Source organism: Leishmania martiniquensis, chromosome 5 (assembly GCF_017916325.1).
Source record: "Leishmania martiniquensis isolate LSCM1 chromosome 5, whole genome shotgun sequence".
NCBI classification, from domain to species: Eukaryota; Euglenozoa; class Kinetoplastea; order Trypanosomatida; family Trypanosomatidae; genus Leishmania; species Leishmania martiniquensis.
Window position 1 is genome coordinate 48,790 of NC_090140.1, and position 17,905 is coordinate 66,694.

At 62.1% G+C, this 17,905-nt stretch overlaps 6 protein-coding genes across 6 annotated transcripts; all 6 read left to right on the top strand.

The window, feature by feature from the left end:
* Positions 1-1,348: 1,348 nt before the first annotated feature.
* On the top strand, positions 1,349-2,674 carry LSCM1_07691 (uncharacterized protein; the record flags this gene model as incomplete). The annotated part of the gene is made up of 1 exon (XM_067325053.1): positions 1,349-2,674. One exon carries the CDS (start codon positions 1,349-1,351, stop codon positions 2,672-2,674), a length of 1,326 nt encoding a protein of 441 aa, XP_067181258.1.
* Positions 2,675-3,689: 1,015 nt separating this feature from the next.
* On the top strand, positions 3,690-5,282 carry LSCM1_07692 (uncharacterized protein; the record flags this gene model as incomplete). Its single annotated transcript, XM_067325054.1, has 1 exon — positions 3,690-5,282. The coding sequence occupies one exon, from the start codon at positions 3,690-3,692 to the stop codon at positions 5,280-5,282; it is 1,593 nt and encodes a 530-aa protein (XP_067181259.1).
* A 482-nt stretch (positions 5,283-5,764) lies between these two features.
* LSCM1_07693 (uncharacterized protein) lies at positions 5,765-7,981 on the top strand (the record flags this gene model as incomplete). Its single annotated transcript, XM_067325055.1, has 1 exon — positions 5,765-7,981. The coding sequence occupies one exon, from the start codon at positions 5,765-5,767 to the stop codon at positions 7,979-7,981; it is 2,217 nt and encodes a 738-aa protein (XP_067181260.1).
* Positions 7,982-9,166: 1,185 nt separating this feature from the next.
* On the top strand, positions 9,167-10,567 carry LSCM1_07694 (uncharacterized protein; the record flags this gene model as incomplete). The annotated part of the gene is made up of 1 exon (XM_067325056.1): positions 9,167-10,567. One exon carries the CDS (start codon positions 9,167-9,169, stop codon positions 10,565-10,567), a length of 1,401 nt encoding a protein of 466 aa, XP_067181261.1.
* A 1,444-nt stretch (positions 10,568-12,011) lies between these two features.
* Positions 12,012-13,109, top strand: LSCM1_07695 (uncharacterized protein; the record flags this gene model as incomplete). The annotated part of the gene is made up of 1 exon (XM_067325057.1): positions 12,012-13,109. One exon carries the CDS (start codon positions 12,012-12,014, stop codon positions 13,107-13,109), a length of 1,098 nt encoding a protein of 365 aa, XP_067181262.1.
* Positions 13,110-14,313: 1,204 nt separating this feature from the next.
* LSCM1_07696 (uncharacterized protein) lies at positions 14,314-16,650 on the top strand (the record flags this gene model as incomplete). Its single annotated transcript, XM_067325058.1, has 1 exon — positions 14,314-16,650. The coding sequence occupies one exon, from the start codon at positions 14,314-14,316 to the stop codon at positions 16,648-16,650; it is 2,337 nt and encodes a 778-aa protein (XP_067181263.1).
* Between the last annotated feature and the right edge of the window lie 1,255 nt (positions 16,651-17,905).

A 17,905-nucleotide genomic window follows, 5' to 3' on the forward strand; every position in this document is an offset into this window, starting at 1 on the left:
CGCGTGGTGTTTTTTTTTTGGGGGGCCGAGAGCCCCCTCGGCGAGGAAGCCGAGCAGCACCCCCGATCCGTGCGAATGCCGAGTGACCTCTGGTGACGCAGGGCCAGGTGCCGACGGGGGTGGGGAGGTCCGTGCAGCCCATCGCCACCGATGTGCGATGCCGGCCCCTGAATGGCCCTCGGTGGGAGTTGCCTGCAGCAGCGGACCCGCTTGTGCCACCCCGGGGGAGGGAGGGAGGGGGTGCATCGCGTGGCGACCGGCAGAGTGTGAGCAGTTGTGAGGCGACCCGCGGAGCGAGGGCGACTGGGTGGGTCGCGTGAGGGGCGGTGGGGGAGGGCGTGCTTCATCGCAGTGAGTTGCCTGACTGATCGAAGCAACAATTTCGCCGTTTCTAGTGCAGAGTCTACCCCCCCCCGCCGCCGCCGCCTCCCCCTCATCCTGCCCGCGCCTCTCCCTACTTCCCTCGCCTCTTTGTCTGCCTTTCCTGTTGATCTTTGCTTCTGCCGTGCACACACACACACGCACCATTTACTGTATGTGCAGCGACAGGTGCGGGCGTTGTATTTCTCACGGCAAAAAAATGTGTAACATGACACCTCACGCGGGGCGGGTGGGGAGGAAGAGAGCAGCTCACAGTGGAAGTGACTTTCGCTCGCCCTTCCGCCCGCCCACTTCGTTTAAGCGACGAATAAGAGAGTGGTAAGCTAAAGCGTTAAGAAAAGAAAAAAATAGGCGCGTGCTCAGAAGACAATGCTGACTTCTCGATGCGTGGCAAAAATCTTAGCGGCTGCTGTTTCCTGTCCCTTTTACCGCCCCCCTCTTACCGACTTCCCACTACTTCTTGTGGTTAGGGTGGGTATATGCTCTGCACCGCAAGCCGGCCGAATCTCAGACTCGCGCGCTTGCGTACCTCGGTGCTCGCAGTGTATGCTTACGCCCGTCTTCTAGAGCCTGTGAAAGAGAAGGCTTGTGCATCCACACTGACTGCCGCTCCACCGTTCTGCCGTTTGCGAGCGTTCCCCGTTCAAGCGTAGGCGAACTTGTCTCGTGGGTGTTCGAGCATCCACACCGACTTGCAATCTGTTGTGAGCCAACTGTCATCTACGGCGAACTCCTCCCACTGCTGCTGCCCAAGTTCACGGGTACAATCGCCCGCGAGACCAGTGCACCTCCATGCCAGTCGCACCTGATCGCCGGAGTATCTAAAACGCTTCTCGTCCGTGGACGTGCACTCGTATAGAGACGCCACCGACTGGCCATCACAACTGCACTCAGAGTTGACCCCCCAACACACACACACCTTCTCCAGAACGTTTTCTCTTTACGATAGCCTTCACGACGCTGCCGCATGCCATCGAGTGAACGCAAGAAGGAAAAGGTGCCAGCGCCGGGCACCAAAGGCGACGTGTTCACCGGCTTCTACACGAAAAAGAAGTGGAAGTCAGTGCTGCAGGAGACCCGCGTCGACCTCGCCGGTCGCGCTCTTCGGCCACGTGGTGCTCTCATCGTTGGCACGGCCCTCTTCAAGAACACCTATGTCACCTGGCTCGATCTGAGCCATAACGAGCTAGGCGATGATGGCGCGATCGCCATCGCTGGCATGCTACGTGTCAACACCCACGTCCAGTATTTGAACTTGTCGCACAACGGCATGACGGACGTCGGTGGTATTGCACTGGCGAGCGCGTTCATTCCAAACGTTAGCCCCTCTGGCCAGCCAGGCCAGTGGAACCGCACATTGTTCAGCCTAGTTCTCATGGGCAACAATTTCGGTGATGATACCCTGCTCGCCATGGGCAATGCCGCGGCTTGCCACCGCGACTTGACCCGCGTGGACCTTTCGTGGAACATCGTCGGACAGAACGGTCCCAAGTGCCTCATGCGCGCTTACCAGCGCAACCCGCTCTGCGTCTACCAGCTGGCCGCCAACGCGCTCGGTGACGAGGGCACCGTGCATATGTGTGAGGCACTGCAGCGCTACGGTGGCAAGAGCCAGACAACGCTTAACCTGTACCGCAACTCCATCAGCTGCCGAGGTGCCGAGGCAGTTGGGCGACTTCTGGCAAACTCCTCCATCATCCAGGATGTGAGCCTTGCCGGCAACACGATCGGCTTCAAGGGGGTTCAGGCGCTGCAACGTCAGTTGACGGACGCTGCCGTTAGCATCAGCTTATCCTTGCGCTTTCTCAACCTCAGCGACAACTGGATCGGCGACGAGGGTGCGGCGAGCGTGGCGGCCATCATCAAAGCTGATTTCCCCTCGCTCGAGCGCCTTGACGTCTCCGAAAACAAAATCACCGACATCGGTGCCACCGCCATTGTCACTGCGGCGCTACAGAACACGCACCTGTTGCTCCTGAACTGCGAGGCGAACCGCCTCGGCGCTAAGGCAGTGGAGGCGGTGGTGCGGCTTATCCATGAGACGCGCACGCTCAAGTCGCTCAACGTGTCCGGCTGCGTCGACTCCGCTGATCACCGGCGCGTGCTGACCATCGCGGTTGGAGAGAACGACGGGCTGCACGTGGAGCTAGGCCCTAACCCGCCCGATGCTGCTGGCGCCGAGGACGCCGCGCTCGCAGACAAGATGACGGAGTACCTGCAAATGTGTGCGGACCACGAGGCACAGCGACAGAGGGAAGTCGCCCTCAAGAAGAAGCTGAAGAAGTCTGGATAGCTGTGGGGCGGAAAGGGCGATTAAGGGAGGGAGGGAGGGCAGCTGTTTTTCGGAAGGACCAGCGGTGGGAGTGGGGCGGCGATGGTGTTGGCGTTTCGATAGCAGCAGCAGCAGCAGTAAGGGAGAGGTATCCTACCCACCCACCCCCCACACGTGCGGCCGGAGACGGCATTGGTGGATCTCACGCCCTCCCCTCCCCCTGCCCCTGTCACGTCTCTTCCACCTTGCTGAGCGTTTTTCTTTTCGCTCTCGAATGTACACTACACTCCGGCCCTGGAAGCCAAAAAAAAAGTAATCGAGAGAAACGTTGCGCCAGCGCCGCGCACCAACGACCGCCTTCGGTGTACTGCTCTCTCTCTACGCGGGCGTCTGTGTATGTGCCATGCGCCCCTTCCCCTTCCCTTCTCCTCCCCCTCCTCCTGCCCCCAGACGCCGACAGCGGATCGTGAAGGGGAAGGGGCGATCGGCGATGTTTACGGCGGATGCCTCAGCTATGGATGGAGGCTATGCGGCTCTTCAGATTCTCTCGCTGGCCTTTCAGCTCTCGTATGAAGAGAAGAGATGGGAAGCAAAAATGGGCGCGCAGCGGAGGAGGGGGGCGCTTGTGTGATGCCCTATTGTAGACGCCTGCATGCCGAGCTGTCAGCTCGGTGCATATTGACTTGCCGTCATGACGTCGTTCCCACGCTTCTTTTTCTTTTTTTCCCTCTTCTTCGCCACTTCTCAGGGCGAGAGAGAGGGAGAAAGGGCGATCGAAAGGGGCAGCGTACAGGGGGAGGGGACTCTGCGATTTGCCGTGTCGGTGTGTGCACACGCGCGCAGTCAGTGGGCCGACAGGCGCACACTCTGCATCTCTCGCCGTGCCTCGCATTGCATCAGAACATACACACATGCACAAGCATGTTCTCATGGCCTCTCTCGCCACAAATCCACACATACACACACGCACAGGTTTATAGGTCCTCATAGATATATACACACACACACATACACACGCACACGGGCGTCTTCAGTGATGCCAGTCATTAAAAGTCGCGTGCATGCGGATGAGCTCCTTGCGGCGAGAGACGCGCTCGCCGCGGCTCATCGAGACGCCGGTACGCTGCGCCGGCAGTTGCTCGACCAACGTGAGCAACTCGACAAGCAAGCTCAGCAAAGTGCGGCACTTGCTGCCGAGCTTGCGCAGGCGGAGACGAGGCTGAAAGAGGCGCATCACCTACTCGAGGAGATGCAGTCGCATGCACACGCGCGAGAGGAGCACTACCGCGAACAGATGCGCCGAATGGAGCAGAACGTGCGTACTTTGGAAGATATGCTTCAGGCAGCGCGGCGGAGCGAGAGAGAACGTTCGGCTTCGGTATATCACTGTCAGCGAAGCGCCGGCGACGGCTCCACGCAGGACACAGAGAGGGCTCGACAGCGCGCGGACGTGTCTGGCTATGAAGTGCGGAGCCCGCAAAAGAGTCCCGCGTCGCAGCGGCTTTCGATCATGCCAGCACAAAATGGCAAGATAGCAGGAAAGCCGCGCAGCTCGCCGGTCTCAGCGCAGACGTTTTACTGGCAGGAGCAACTCCTTAGCTTCAGCCAGCTTGCGGCGGAGGGCTTTGGCGAAGTACAGCGGCAGCTGCGCAGTTGCCTGCCTGCCTCGTCCCCTCGCACTTCGCGGGCTGGTGCAATCGACGAGGCGCAGCCGGAGTCCAGGTCTCTTGCATGCAGTGTGTCCCTCGACACTGATGTGACTCGATGGGGCCGGCAGCTGCGCCATCTTCAAGCTCACTTTGACGAGGTTGTGCAGGCGGACGCGAGGCTCATCAGCTTCCTGCTCCTTGTTGTGCAGCAGCAGAGCCAGCAGGTGCACAGCCTTCGGGAGCGGTGGGCAGAGGCGCAGAGCGCAGTGCAAGATGCGGAGACGTTGCTGGGCGAAGCAAATTCGCGACTCACCAGCAGCAAACAGGAATCGGTGGTGCTGCGCCGAGAATGTGCCACCCTTACAGATATGCAGACGACGCTGCAAGCGCACGTCATCGACCTCACCCGCGAGCACCGAGACGCTATCAGTGCTTTGCATCGTCTACAGGAGGCGCACGCGCAACTCACAGAGGCGCACACTAGGCAAGAAGAGCTGTGGGCCACGCACCTCACACAGGCCGCCGAGGTCCAGCAGCAGGCTAACACTTACGCAAAGAGACTCGAGGCAGCATTACTAGAGAAGGAGCGGCTGATATCGGCGGCGGCGTCATCGCGAGAGGAGCGGCATCGGCGGGAGGCTCTCGCAGCCGCCCAGGAGCAGGTGGCCGCGTTTCTGAGGCAGCTGAACGCCTCTGCGCAGCAGCTGCAAAGTGCACTGGCGCGCCTCTGCAGCTCGACGCCGTCTTCGGCACTCGCCGCGCCAGCCGATGGAGTAGATACCCTAAAGACAGTGTCACCGACCACCTCGCCGAACCCCTCTCCGCCTGGGGTGTCCTTATCGCCACACTCTTCTTACTCGTCTGCTGCCGCTCTCTACTCGGGCGCCACGATTGTCACGGCCGCCCCACCCTCGCGCCCGCCGCTGGCTTTCGACGAGCCGATCTCGGTGCCTGAGAGCGCGCCGGCGACACGCACGTAGCACAGTGCGTCCACTCGTGAGGCGAAGACGATAAAGATTACGCCTCAGGTCTTTCCGCCGCTCATTCTCTGCCGTGGGCACTGCGTATTTTTTTTTCTTGTGTCGTACACCTTCTTTTGGCACCGACTCGCGGGCACCTGCGCCCACATCTTTTATCGATTTCAGGAAGAAGACGAGACAGACGCGTGTACCGCGTGGCGTTGCCGAGGCATTCACCGCTGGGGGCGGCGCCCCGCAGCACTCCTGTCCACCTTCGTCTCTCGCTGGCGCGAACATGTGTCCGAGAGAAAGACGTGCAACTTCCTCTTGCTCTGAGTCTTTCGCGCTCTCTGGTTCACAATCTGACACTCCTCTTCTTCGCCTCTCTCATACCCGCCTCCGCCAGAGGAAGGTCACCGCGTTGGTGCAAGCATAGCGGCGCGCTCTTTGATCGCTGAGGCCCACCTATTACCCACCTCCTCTTTCTCTTCGCCGTGCTCCAGATGGTGTCTGTGTTGGTGCAGCGACAGCAGAGGGAGGTCGCCATGCGCAGGGAGCGCCTTCTCGCCGCCCGCCAGTCAGCCGCGGCGCTTTCCGTTCAGCAGGCTCGCACATATCAGACGCAAAAGAGGCGACAGGAGGCGTCCGTACGCGAGGACGCTCGACAGCTGTGGTTGCAATCCCACGCGCGCGACGTGGCAATCATCGACGGACTCGTGACACGCGCTGCCGCGGTGCAGGGAGAAGCTCAGGAGGCCGCTGCGCGTCATGAGGCGAACCTGCAGATGGAGGCTTACGAGGAGGCAGCTGCGTGGCAAGCGGAGAGGCAACTGGAGGCGGCGCGGCACCGCCTCGCTGTCGCCTTCACCCGAACAGAAGCGCACAAGCGGGCGAAGCCGGCGCGCGAAGCTGCGCAGCGTCGTGCAGACGTGCGCGTGGCGGAGAAGGAGAGGGCCGCGCGCGTGGCGGCTTCCGTCTCAGAGCCGCATTCTCTGTCGAGCGTTCTAGCAAGCATGCAAGCGGCGCCAGCGGCCACGCACGTACCACACGCCAGCGTCCCCGTGCCGCAGCGAAGGCGTGAGTCCGTGCGTGCTGCTGCTTCTGCCTCTGCTGATGGAACAGCTCCTGCTAATGCTTTCTCGGCTGCACAGCTGTCTCCTCGGCGATGGCGTCTATCTCACGTCGCCCCGCACGTGCATGTCACCCTCCACAGAGCCCCGCCACGCCACGCGACTGATCATGAAGATGGCGAGCTAAGCGCACTAGCTGTCGCAGATGCTACTGTCCCTGCCTCTGCAGACGACTACGCGGAGGAGTGTGTGGCTGCCCAGCAGCAGAGGAATGAGATGCTGAAAGAGGGCCAAGAGCGTGCTGCGCAGAGAGCTGCGGCCGTCTTGCGCGACCAGCACGCGAAGGCGCGGCTGCAGCAAGAGAAGGAGGAGGCGCAGCGGGAGCGACTCGCGACTGTCAAGGCGCACTACCGCCACCCACGCGAAGAAAGTGCTGCGAACGGCGACACATACATCGCCAGCGGCAGCGCTCAGGGTGCCCCGGACCACCGGCTTCACCGTCCTCAAACACAGCGTGCGCCGCAGTGGAACACCCACCACCAACAGGCGTACCTGAAGGGCGAAGAGGAATTCCGCGCTGCGTTTGTCGAAGCTCCACCCGCCGTGGTACGACTGGACGAAGAGCCGCCGCATCGTGCCCCGCTCAGTGACCTCTTGCGACCTGTGAAGGTGGCGGAGCTGCTATATCGCATAGCGAAACCCGCTTTGGTAGATGCCGCCCCACCGACGCCGGCGCCGCTTGACGGGTCTGGCGCAGCAGCAGTAAGGCCACCTCCCCTTCTAAAGGGAGGTGAGATGCCGCCACCCGCGCGATCCTCAAGAGCGCGTGTGCTGCCGTCAGTGCCCCTTCGAATGTTTCCCTTTGATTATCACTGCAGCAGCTCTCGCGCGACAGCCGAGCCGGCGCCAGTGGACGAGCCTGCCGCGACAGCACCCCTAATAAGCGGTGAAGGAGGATATGCGTCGCCGCCGCCCGCGCCGAGGGACGCGAGCGGCACGCGGAATCCTTCTCTCCACGCGTCTGCCGAGGCGTCCACCGCTCTGTCGGCGGTGAAGGGTGATGCGCTTGTCAATCCTGAATCGGCGCGGCAGACACCGTCTCAAGAAGAGGCTGCGACGGCAGAGGAGCTCGTCGCTCTCTCACCTCTCACCCCTGCCCCCCGAGACGCAAGCGCGCGCGGGGCCCAGTCGCCGTCGTCGCCGGCGCAGTGCGCCGGTAATGCTCTTGGGGAGCAGGGCCAGACAGCTGCTAGCATGGGCACTGCGGAGGCCGCAATGGCCGGCCGCCAGCTCCCTTTCGAGGGACCGAGAGAAAGGTGGGCCACTGTAGACGACGCAAACGCGTCAGTGTCATCCTCGATGACGGAACGCACACCCGCGCACCACCGCCACCGTTGCAGCGCTACGCCGCCATCATCGCTGTCGTCCTCGAATCCCACCACCGTGGAAACCGCCGAGCCGGTGAGCGGCTCGTCCTCCCCGTATTCCTCGGGAGGTAGCAGCAGCAATGGCAGTGTTGACGCCTCCACTTCGAGTGGCAGCGCGAGCACCGGTGCGTCATCGCGCCATCGGATGCCGGCGATGACGGCCGAGCAGCTGAAGTTGGCACTCCTGCGACTGCGCCGCCGCATCACTTCCGCACGAATGTAGCGCCGTGGCGCGCGGAGAGAAGCTCGTGTGCGAGAGAGAGAGAGACAGAGGCTCCCGTGGTGCTGACTCCAGTGTGTCTCCCCACCCGCAGACTTCCCTCTCCCCCCACCCCCACACACACCTCTCACCCGCTGAGTTCCGACATGCCCCCTTTCGAGCGCATCCGCTATTTATCCCTCTCCCGTTAGAGAAGCGCGCAGGCAGACTGCACACCGCACATAGACGCGGCTCCCTCTCCCCCTCCCCTCCTCTTTGGCGGCGGTCCACTTCGATCAGTGGGAGAAACAATTTGAGAAAAGGGAGGAGGGGGCGCCCCCGACAGGTACACGAGCGGGAAGATCAACCAGTTGCGCAGAATACCCTTTGAGAGAGCACCTTTCCCTTCTGTCCCCAGACGCGTGCCCGCAGGTGCACATACGCCAGTTTCGCCAAAAAAGGGGAGCGGAAGGACCGCGAGAAGTTCATCACTGTGTTCGACCAGAATGCTGCTGCCGTTGACCCAGGCAGCCTATCTCCTCTACCTTTGTCCCGTTGCCACCCCCTCCGCTCTAGATGCAGGCTGCATGGCGTGTCACACTCACACGAGGGCGTCCTTTCTCGCGAAGGTCCCCGACTTCGCGCGTGCTGCGCCGTGCCTTCCCTCTTCTCTTTTCTTACGTCGTCTGTCCCTCTCTCCAACTTTAGTCTCTCTGTCGCGGGTGCGCAGCATCGCTTCTCTTGCCTCCGCCAGTCTCTTCCCCTCCTCTGCTCTTCCACACGGTTTGGCGGCGCTACCCGACGCAACGATCACACGGCCGTACACACACACACACACGCACGCACATCGAAGAGCACCGTTCACACCAGGGCTATTCGGAAACCCCGCGGCCACGCAGCGACTGTGGTGACATAGAGCAGTCGCGCTTGTCGTGTGTCGTCTCGGCTGCTCGCCTCCTCGCTTTCTCTGCTCAGATCACACGCACACACCGCCACACGTTGGTATCCCTTCCCTGTATCCCCTCAGCCCATCGCGCTTCTTTCCTGATCCTCGGTCTCTATGGTCATTTAGTTCGCCATCGGTCTGCACACACTCCTCTCTTCTCCTTCCACTGCAGTGATTCATCGCTCTGATCCGCCTGCGCTTCCCTCCCCTCCTTGTTCGTCTGTGAGTTGTCGGAGCGCCGCATGTGGCTTTCGATCTGAACTATGCGTGCTGCTAGTCGCTTGGTGAACCGCCGCATCGGCGCGGCTGCCGGGGTGCTTAGCTGCAACTACAGAGTCTCGCAGCGGCGTTGCTTCGCGACCACACTTGCACTACGCGGCCGGTGTATCCCGTACAAGCTGACGGACATCGGCGAAGGAATAACAGAGGTGCAGGTGCTGAACGTCCGCGTAACGGTCGGCGATGTCATCAACGAATTCGACCCCATCTGCGAGGTACAAAGCGACAAGGCCACCGTCGACATCACGTCTCGGTACAGCGGTGTTGTGGAGGCAGTGTACCTGCAGCCTGGAATGACTGCTAAAGTGGGCTCGGTTATGCTAGACATCGTGCCCGAGGGCCCTGGCGACGCGCCAGCGGCGGCACCGCCACCCCGCAGTACGTCATCGCCTTCGTCAGCGGCGCCGTCCTCCCTGTCGCAGCCGTTATCGAGCCCCAAATCGGGTAAGGTGCTTGCGACTCCGGCCACGCGGTACCTGGCGCGTGAACACAAGCTGGAGCTCGCGCATGTGCCGGCCACAGGCAAGGGGGGACGAGTAACGAAGGAGGACGTGCTGCGGTTCGTGGCAGCGGGCGAGTCTGAGGCGGTCGCGGTACCGCCGCTCCAATCGACAGCGCCGGCCGCTGCCACCGCCCCACCGGGGGCCTTCGTGTCTGGACTTGCGACAGAGGCAGGCGACACCGTCGTACCCATCACTGGCGTGCGCCGCGGCATGGTCAAGACGATGAGCCAGGCTGCTTCTATTCCCACCTTCACCTTTAGCGAGGAGTTCGAAGTTACGCGGCTCACGGAGGTGCGCGAGTCGCTGAAGGATGCGGTGAAAGACGGTAGCAACGGAAGGGTGAAGCTGTCCTTGATGCCTTTATTTCTCAAGGCGGCGTCCATCGCGTTGAAGAAGCACCCGGACATCAATGCCCACTGCCCAGCGGGCTGCTCGGCGTTGGTGCGCAAGGCGGCACACAACATCGGCTTCGCCATGGACACGCCGAACGGACTCATCGTGCCGGTCGTGCCGCACGTGGAGCGCAAGTCTATCCTCGACATTGCCATGGACATGCACATCCTTGTCGAGCGCGGCAGGAATAACAAGCTGACGACGCAGGACATGGCGGGCGGCACCTTCACGCTGAGCAACATCGGCTCGATTGGGGCTACCACCACAGCGCCGGTGCTGCTTCCGCCCCAGGTAGCCATCGGGGCGATAGGTCGCCTCCAAAAGCTGCCACGCTTCGACGCAAAGGGGAACGTGTACGCTGCGAATCTCATCTGCATTTCCTTCACAGCCGACCATCGCGTCATTGATGGCGCAGGCATGGTGAGATTCGCGAACACGTACAAGTGGCTACTGGAGAATCCAGAGAATATGCTAGTGGACCTGCGGTAATGGAGTTGGGAGAAGGGAAGAAAAAGAGGACAGAGGCGGGGAGAGAGCCGCGGGATGATGGCCCCCCCTCCCCCCATTCTCTGCCTCATCTCCTATCCCTTGTTGGATAGAAATTTGCTTACTGCACTAACGAAAACGCGCGCCTCCCTTTCTCGCGCATTCCCACAAACTCGGCAACTGCGTGCGTGGGCGGGTGGGTGCGCCGTTGGTGTGCGTTTCTTCCCTGCGTCTGCCTCTTGTTCGTTGCGCTTGGTGCCATTGAGCTCACTGCTCCTCCTCCCCCTCCTCTACCCCTCTCCTCCCGCAGAGTGCTGAGGGGTTTGGGCGCGGCGCTTTGTTGTGTGCTCACTCCTATCGTGTGAAGGCCTATGCGACTGATCCTCTTCCGATCTCTCGTAGTATGTCGCGTCTTACTATTCGAACCGGCGGCACTGACGCCGAGGAGGGCGCACTTCCCCCCCTCGCGCATCGCGTTGGCCACAGGCACAGGCCCACTGTGGCCGTCCGTGCGAGTCTCCTCTCCCCTCCATTTCTCTCGCCGCCCTCCCGCCTCTGCTCTTGTGGCTTCCGTCTTTCCAACAGAGGTCAGCGCTGGTGTCTATGAGGCATAGGCGTGCTCGCCAAGGAGGATGGAGATGAGGGGGGAGCGAGTGGGGGTGACCGGTGGAGATGACGGGCGACGAGGCGATGGGGTGTCGTCGTTGTCGTGTGCGTTATGTGTGCAGTGCGTATGTTCGATGCGGCTGCCTTTTGAAGAGGGGGAAAAACGATTTTGAGAGGCCAACGCCGCGGCTGACACGGCCGGCACACACACACACATCACACACACACACAGAGACAGACACAGAGAGACAGAGACCTGTGCACGCGCACGGCGACATGTCTGTCCCGCAGCGAAAGGCGAACAAAGCGGCTGAGAATGGAGGGGGGACGGGAGCCACGCGGATGGTCTCTCGCGGACCCTCTCGAGGGGGCCGAGGGCGAAGAGATGACGACTGCCCTCCGCGAGCACGCCTACAACAGAATGTTTCGAGAAGCGCGGCCCGAGACGATCCCGCAGTTTCCCCTCCCCTTCCCTTTATCTCTGTACTCACGTCTACAGGAAGCGTTTCCTTTCGTCACCGATGCTGGGCACCCCTGTCTGCCCCCACTCTTACCCTCTCTTGCCTAATGCGTGACCTCATCGTCCTGATCGCAACATCACATCTTTCTTCTGAGCACGTATAGCGAGCCCGTCGCGAACAAGCACGGCATCACCAACAAGCGTAACTTTCTGCATCAGTCGCACCCATCATCACAACAGACACTGAAGACCTTCTCTTACCTCTGACTCACGCACCCCATCTGCTGTACGCCCCCTCCCCCAACACACACACACACATATTAATTGTATTCCCTATCCCATCAAGACAACGAGAACAGCGTCGAGGCAGCGGCCGAAACAATGGAGGCCGGCGGGGACAACCTTTTCGTCATCAATGACGTCGAGGCGGATCACACGGAGGATGTGCCAGAGGCACGGCCGGTAGTGCAGGCTCAGGAGACGGAGACCGAGGCCATGGAGCACGTCAAGGGGCTCGTGCCGCTATGCACTCAGCATGTGCAGGGCCCACAGCTCAGCAGTGCCACCTTTGGGTACGACATCGCGCTAATGGCGAAGCGGCCGTGGGCCGAGCCCGGCGCGAAGCTGAGCGATTACTTCAACTACGGCTTCAACGAACAGAGCTGGCGCGTGTATTGCGCAATGCAGGAGAACGGCGAGGAGTCGCTGTTGGCCAAGGCGACAGCAATGCTGCAGAAGTTGGAGCTGGCAGGTCGCCCTGCCGCTGGTGCGACGGCAGAGGAGGTGGGTGCTGGTGGCCACACTGCGTGTGATGAACCTCCCATGATGATGACAGGCGGTATGATGGAGGGCTATAGTGACGGTGTCCCTTACGGCGGCGGTCAAAGTCTGTACGGCGGCCACGATGGCCCGGGACGCGGTGGCGGCTACGGGCGGCCCTACCAGCCTCGCGAGTTCTACCCTCACGGCGGCGGCGGCTTCGAGCGGCAGCACAACGCCAACTACAAGACGCGACTGTGCAAGGGCTTCGCTGAAGGGCATTGCAACCGCGGCGATCAGTGCAATTTCGCTCATGGCGTCAGTGATCTCCGAAACCCTGGGGGAGGTGAATCCATGCAGCCGCAGCCGCAACAAACGCCGCAGTCGCAGCAACATATGCCTCCGCAGCTGCCGCCAGGTGGCCCGGCTGGCGGCCGCTCTGCCCCACCGCCGATGCCACAAGGCTACGGCGAGCACCGGCCCGGCTTCCACTACTACGCCCCTCCGCCTTCGCAGGCAATGACGGGAGGCGCACCGCCGCCGCTCCCGGAGCGTGCCAACTACCTTATGCCGCCCCTGCAGGCTGGTGGCGGAGTGCCGCCCATGATGGGACCCCCCATGCCGATGCAGGACGGCGGGGACGGCGCTGGCAGTGGGTTCCGGCAGCCACCAAAGCGACCGCGTCAGGAGGGTGGCAGCGTCTACGAGCCGCAGTACTGAGAAGGCGGTCAAGAGAGGGGCTCATGTCGTACGAGCGCGTCTTCGGCAGTGGAGAAGTGTGTGTGTGTGTGTCCCCGCGTTGTGCGGGGGCGATTAAGGATGGGGCCTGACGTTTCCGGGAGGCACCCCAGTCCACTGGCAAAGAGCCGATAGACAGGCTTCAGTGGCTTTGTGCGCGCGCACTCATGCGGCTCTACGCGCGTGCCAGTGAGTGGTGGGCGCACACAACAGGAACGACACGCATACGAAGCGAAGCCTCCCGGGTGACCCAAGGGAGGAGAGGTCGGGATGAGCATCGCGTGCAATAGAGGGGCCCCCTCCCCCCTCCCCAGCGGCCCTCTTTACAGTCGCTTCCTCTGTCTGTACGCGTTGGCGCACACATTCGTTACTGCGCCTGGTCTTGCCAAATATCGGCGGTGCGTCTACTCAGCTCCCAGCGTTGGCAGCGTGGCGGCAAGTCAATGAGTCATTGTCTGAAGCACGCCAAGTGGTGCCTGTGCAGACTACACTCCCTTCACAGGGACGCCATCCCGGCCCACCGTGAGACTCTTCCCTGGTGGGAAACGACGCAGCAGTGGACTGCAGCCGAGCCTTGTGCGCTCTTCATCTCGGGCCCCCGATCACATGTACCTTTGGTGCTTCACTCTTCTTTGGCCCTCCCCCTTCACATCACCTGCACGGACACGGACACACGCAAAGAATTGCTCACACACGCACAGTTGCTCGCCGAGCCTTATACATATATATATATCGAGAGAGAGATTCATCTGCATACGCGGTGTGATCTCCGCCTTGCTTGTGCACCGCGCTTCCCCTCCCCTCCCCTCCTCCCTCCCCCCTCACGCTCTCTCCCTCCCGCAGGCGTACACACACAGACACACAGCGACCTCTATTCAGAGAGGCGGAGCTCTCACGGCGCGGCAGCAGAAGCAGAAAAGGGTCCACCGAAGCCCCGTTGGCGCCTCTGTGCATTCACTCCGTCCCTCACACGGACACAGTTACGCTAATTTGCTTTCCTGTAGGCACCGGCATCCGCGTACGGCCGTGTCCGGTGCATGCCACTTCCCCCTCCCCTCTCACCCCCCGCCTGCCATCCCGTCTTCGGTTGCATCCTCCGCTGCTTCGGTGCCGCACGCCGTCTCGTTGCCCCCAGTCCGCTGGCGAAACGGCGCAGGGCGCACCAGCGGGCGCAGCACCAGCCACGATGAGCTCATCGCTCGGCAAGGCCATCCAACGCTCGAAGCGAGCGACGGAGCGGCAGGGGCGGCGTAGTTACCGCGACGCCTTGGAGAGCGAGCGCAACGCCGCCCTGAATGCGGAGCTGCGCCATCAGGAGGCAGGCCGTGCCAAGACACAGCTCAAGTCCATCTGGGAGACGAACGATGTGGAAGACTTTCTCTCTATTGCCGATGCACGGGAGGAGGGCTACTTTGCCGAGCGCGACGTGCGTGTTGTCATTGGCGGCCGAGTACACGTGGTGCAGCATGACAAAGTTGTCCCACAGCAGATGCCGACAGACGAGGCTCACGTGGACTGGCTGAAGCTAAGTGAGGCACTGACGATCCCGAAGCGGCCGGAGTGGGACTGCGAGATGTCCGCTGAAGATTTGCAGGCAGCGGAGAAAAAGGCCTTCGTCGACTGGCGCCGCTCCCTCGCGCAGATGGAAGAGGAGCACAAAATACTGCTGACGCCGTACGAGCGCAACATCGAGGTATGGCGGCAGCTGTGGCGTGTCGTGGAGCGTGCCGACGTTGTCGCGGTCATCGTAGACGCGCGCAATCCGCTGATGTTTCGCAGCGCTGACTTCGAAAAGTACGTGCGGAGTACGCAGAACCGCAAGGGGGAGCCCAAGAAGGCGGTGCTGCTGCTTAACAAGGCGGACCTGCTGACCGAGGCGCAGCGGCGGTCCTGGACAGCATACTTTCAGCAGCGCGGCGACGAGTTCTTCTTCTTCTCCGCCAAGCCGTTGCAGCCTCTCGCGACGGCCGCCGTCTCGCATGACATGACCGGTGACGAAGGCGAAAAGGACCAGGAGGAGGGCGGCGATGACCTGCTCGACACGGACGGGGTGCAGCTCTCGGCGGAGCAGAAGGCGGCGCTGGAAAAGATACTGAAGCACAAGCGGGAGAAGACGCGGCACAAGACGAAGGCACTGCGGGCCCCGGTTGAGGTGGCGAACGCGTACGAGCTCGCTGCGAGGCGCCGGGCCCTGAAGGAGAGGGAGCACGCGCCCAGGGTGAGGACGGAAAAGCCGTTCACCGAGGACGAGCTGGCGCGCAACTCGCGCACGGCGGCTCCCGTGAAGCGCGAGCCGTGGGCCGTGCTCGACCCGGTGCAGCTGCTCGACGAGTTCGCCCGCCTGCGCGAGGAGGCTGGGGTGACAGACGTGAACACGCCGCTGATGATTGGCCTTGTTGGCTATCCGAACGTGGGCAAGTCGTCTACGATCAACGCAATCATCGGCTGCAAGAAGGTCGTGGTGAGCGCCACTCCCGGCAAGACGAAGCACTTTCAGACGCTCATGATACCTAACGAGCGCCGCGTGGCGCTGTGCGATTGCCCCGGCCTCGTCTTCCCCTCGTTCGCATCCACAAAGGCACAAATGGTATGCGACGGCATCCTCCCCGTCGACACAGCCACGGACACGCTGGAGGCGACGGCCACCATCTGCCGCCGCCTGCCTCGCCTGGTGCTGGAAGGGGAGCTCAACATCTCACTGCTGGCAGAGGACGATGTAGACGAGAGCGAGTCGCTCGCCGAGCGACTGCTAAATGCGCTAGCACGACGACGCGGCTACATGGCGTCGCACGACCGCCCCAACAAGGCGCGTGCGGGCAAGGAGCTGCTGAAGCTGTACGTGGACGGGTACTTTGTGTACGTCGAGCCACCGCCTACTTACCGCCCCGACGCGGCGGCGCTGTCGCTGGAAGGATACATGGAGCGGCACGCCTCCGCCTCAGTCGCGGCGGCATCGTCTGTCCCCGTAGGCGGGACGGCGGCAGAGGGCGACGGTCAGGAATGGGAGGACGACGACGATGACAGCGGCTGGCAGGAGCTGAATAGCGAGGAAGAAGAGGCGTGGGCTGACCTCGACTCCGCCGACGACGCCCGCGCTCTGAGTGAGCCAGGAGACGGTGGCGACTGCTCGGTCAACACGGACTTGGAGAACGTGGCGCCGCCTATGTTCTACGCCCGCCCGCAATCCCTGCGCAGCACCTTCACCCGCTACGAGCTCTTTAACATGGAGGTCAATGAGGCACGCGCCAGGGAGCTGCAGAAGGCGGAGCGGCGCCGAAAGAGGCGGACCAATCACCAGCTCGAGCCGGAGATGCAGACCTTTGTGAACCGTCAAGGCGAGGTGGAGTTGCGCATCGACGACGACGACGGAGTACTGGAACTGGTGACGCCGAGCGGCGGGCCGGTGGGGCCAGCAACGAAAGCGAAGCCCAAGTCGAAGCGTCAGCAGCGTCGCGAGCTCAAACGGGTTGGTGCGGGCCCCTTAAACCGATACGGGCAGCGCAAAGGCATCCAGGACTACTGACTAAAGGTGCTGTCTACGCCTCCCTTTGTGCGCTTTCGCAGCTTTACACTCAGGTGCCACCGCGCATGTGCGTGCTCCTACGTGGTGTTGTGCGGCGGTGAGGGGTGAGGGAGTCGAGGGGGGGGGCGGGACAAAGGAGGACGGCTGCGGGAAACTGTCCCCCCCACCCTCAGCACACACTCGGCAGGCGTTGTCTCTGTCCACCCGCTATTCTAAGCGGTCGGACTCGTTTTACGACGTGAGCTGTCGTGTGCGCTTCTCAGCCTGTCGAGAGGTGGATGTACTCGATCTTGCTGGTCGGCGCTGATGCTGTTGAGTTCACCCCTCTCTGCCCGACTCGTGTCTTGCTTGTGCTTCTCGCAGTGCGGGTGCTCGACTACAGTGTAGGTGAGCGGCGGCATTGCTGCTGTCCCGGTGCTGTCTCGCTGCTGTCTCGCTGCTGTCCGTGTATGGGCATCGCACCCGCACTCACGGCATGTTAGTTTTGTTCTACGCGTTTAAGATGTCCCCCTCCCTCCCCTCTCCGCACACACACCATTGCGCTCACACGTAAGGCATACGCGTATTGGTGTGTGTCACCTGTGAGGGGCGTTAAGGGACTAAGCCTCCCCTCCCACACACACACATACACACACACACACACGAGGGAAGCTGAAAACAAAATGAGCGAAATAAGGCGCTGTTCGATAGCGTGCGCATGCAGCGTGCGCCAGACTTCCTTGAAAGGGACTGCTTTGGGAGGAGAGAGGGGGGAGAGGGGGGTGCGTGCCCGATGTGAGGATGGGGTCAGCACGGCAGAGATGTCGAGAGTGCGTCCTCTATCGTGGGCCCCTCTGCTCTCCCTCTCCCCCTCTCTCTCTTTGCCCCCCCCTTGCGTTACGCACTTGCGGCCGCCGAGTGCGCCTTCCCGTCATCGCCTGCTCTCCTTCGTCTCCCCCCATGCGTCTGTGCGTGTGGATCGTCTCATGCCCCTCCGCCCACCACTCGTTTTCGCCCTCTCTTTTCCACCGCTCGGGGGGGTTGCGGAGGGGGTCGACGCTGCATTGCCGCTGTGCAGATCGCCTCGGTGTATCTCTACACACACGTAAATACATATATATAATATAAAAGCTGGACGCTTGTGGAGCACCGGCCTGTGTGCGCAGACACACACACACACACATCCACTGTACCGTCGTCTTCCCTCTTTCCCTCTCCACCACAAGCAGCAGCAGCAGCAGCAGCAGCGTCAGGCTCTGCCATGGGCAAGATCCGG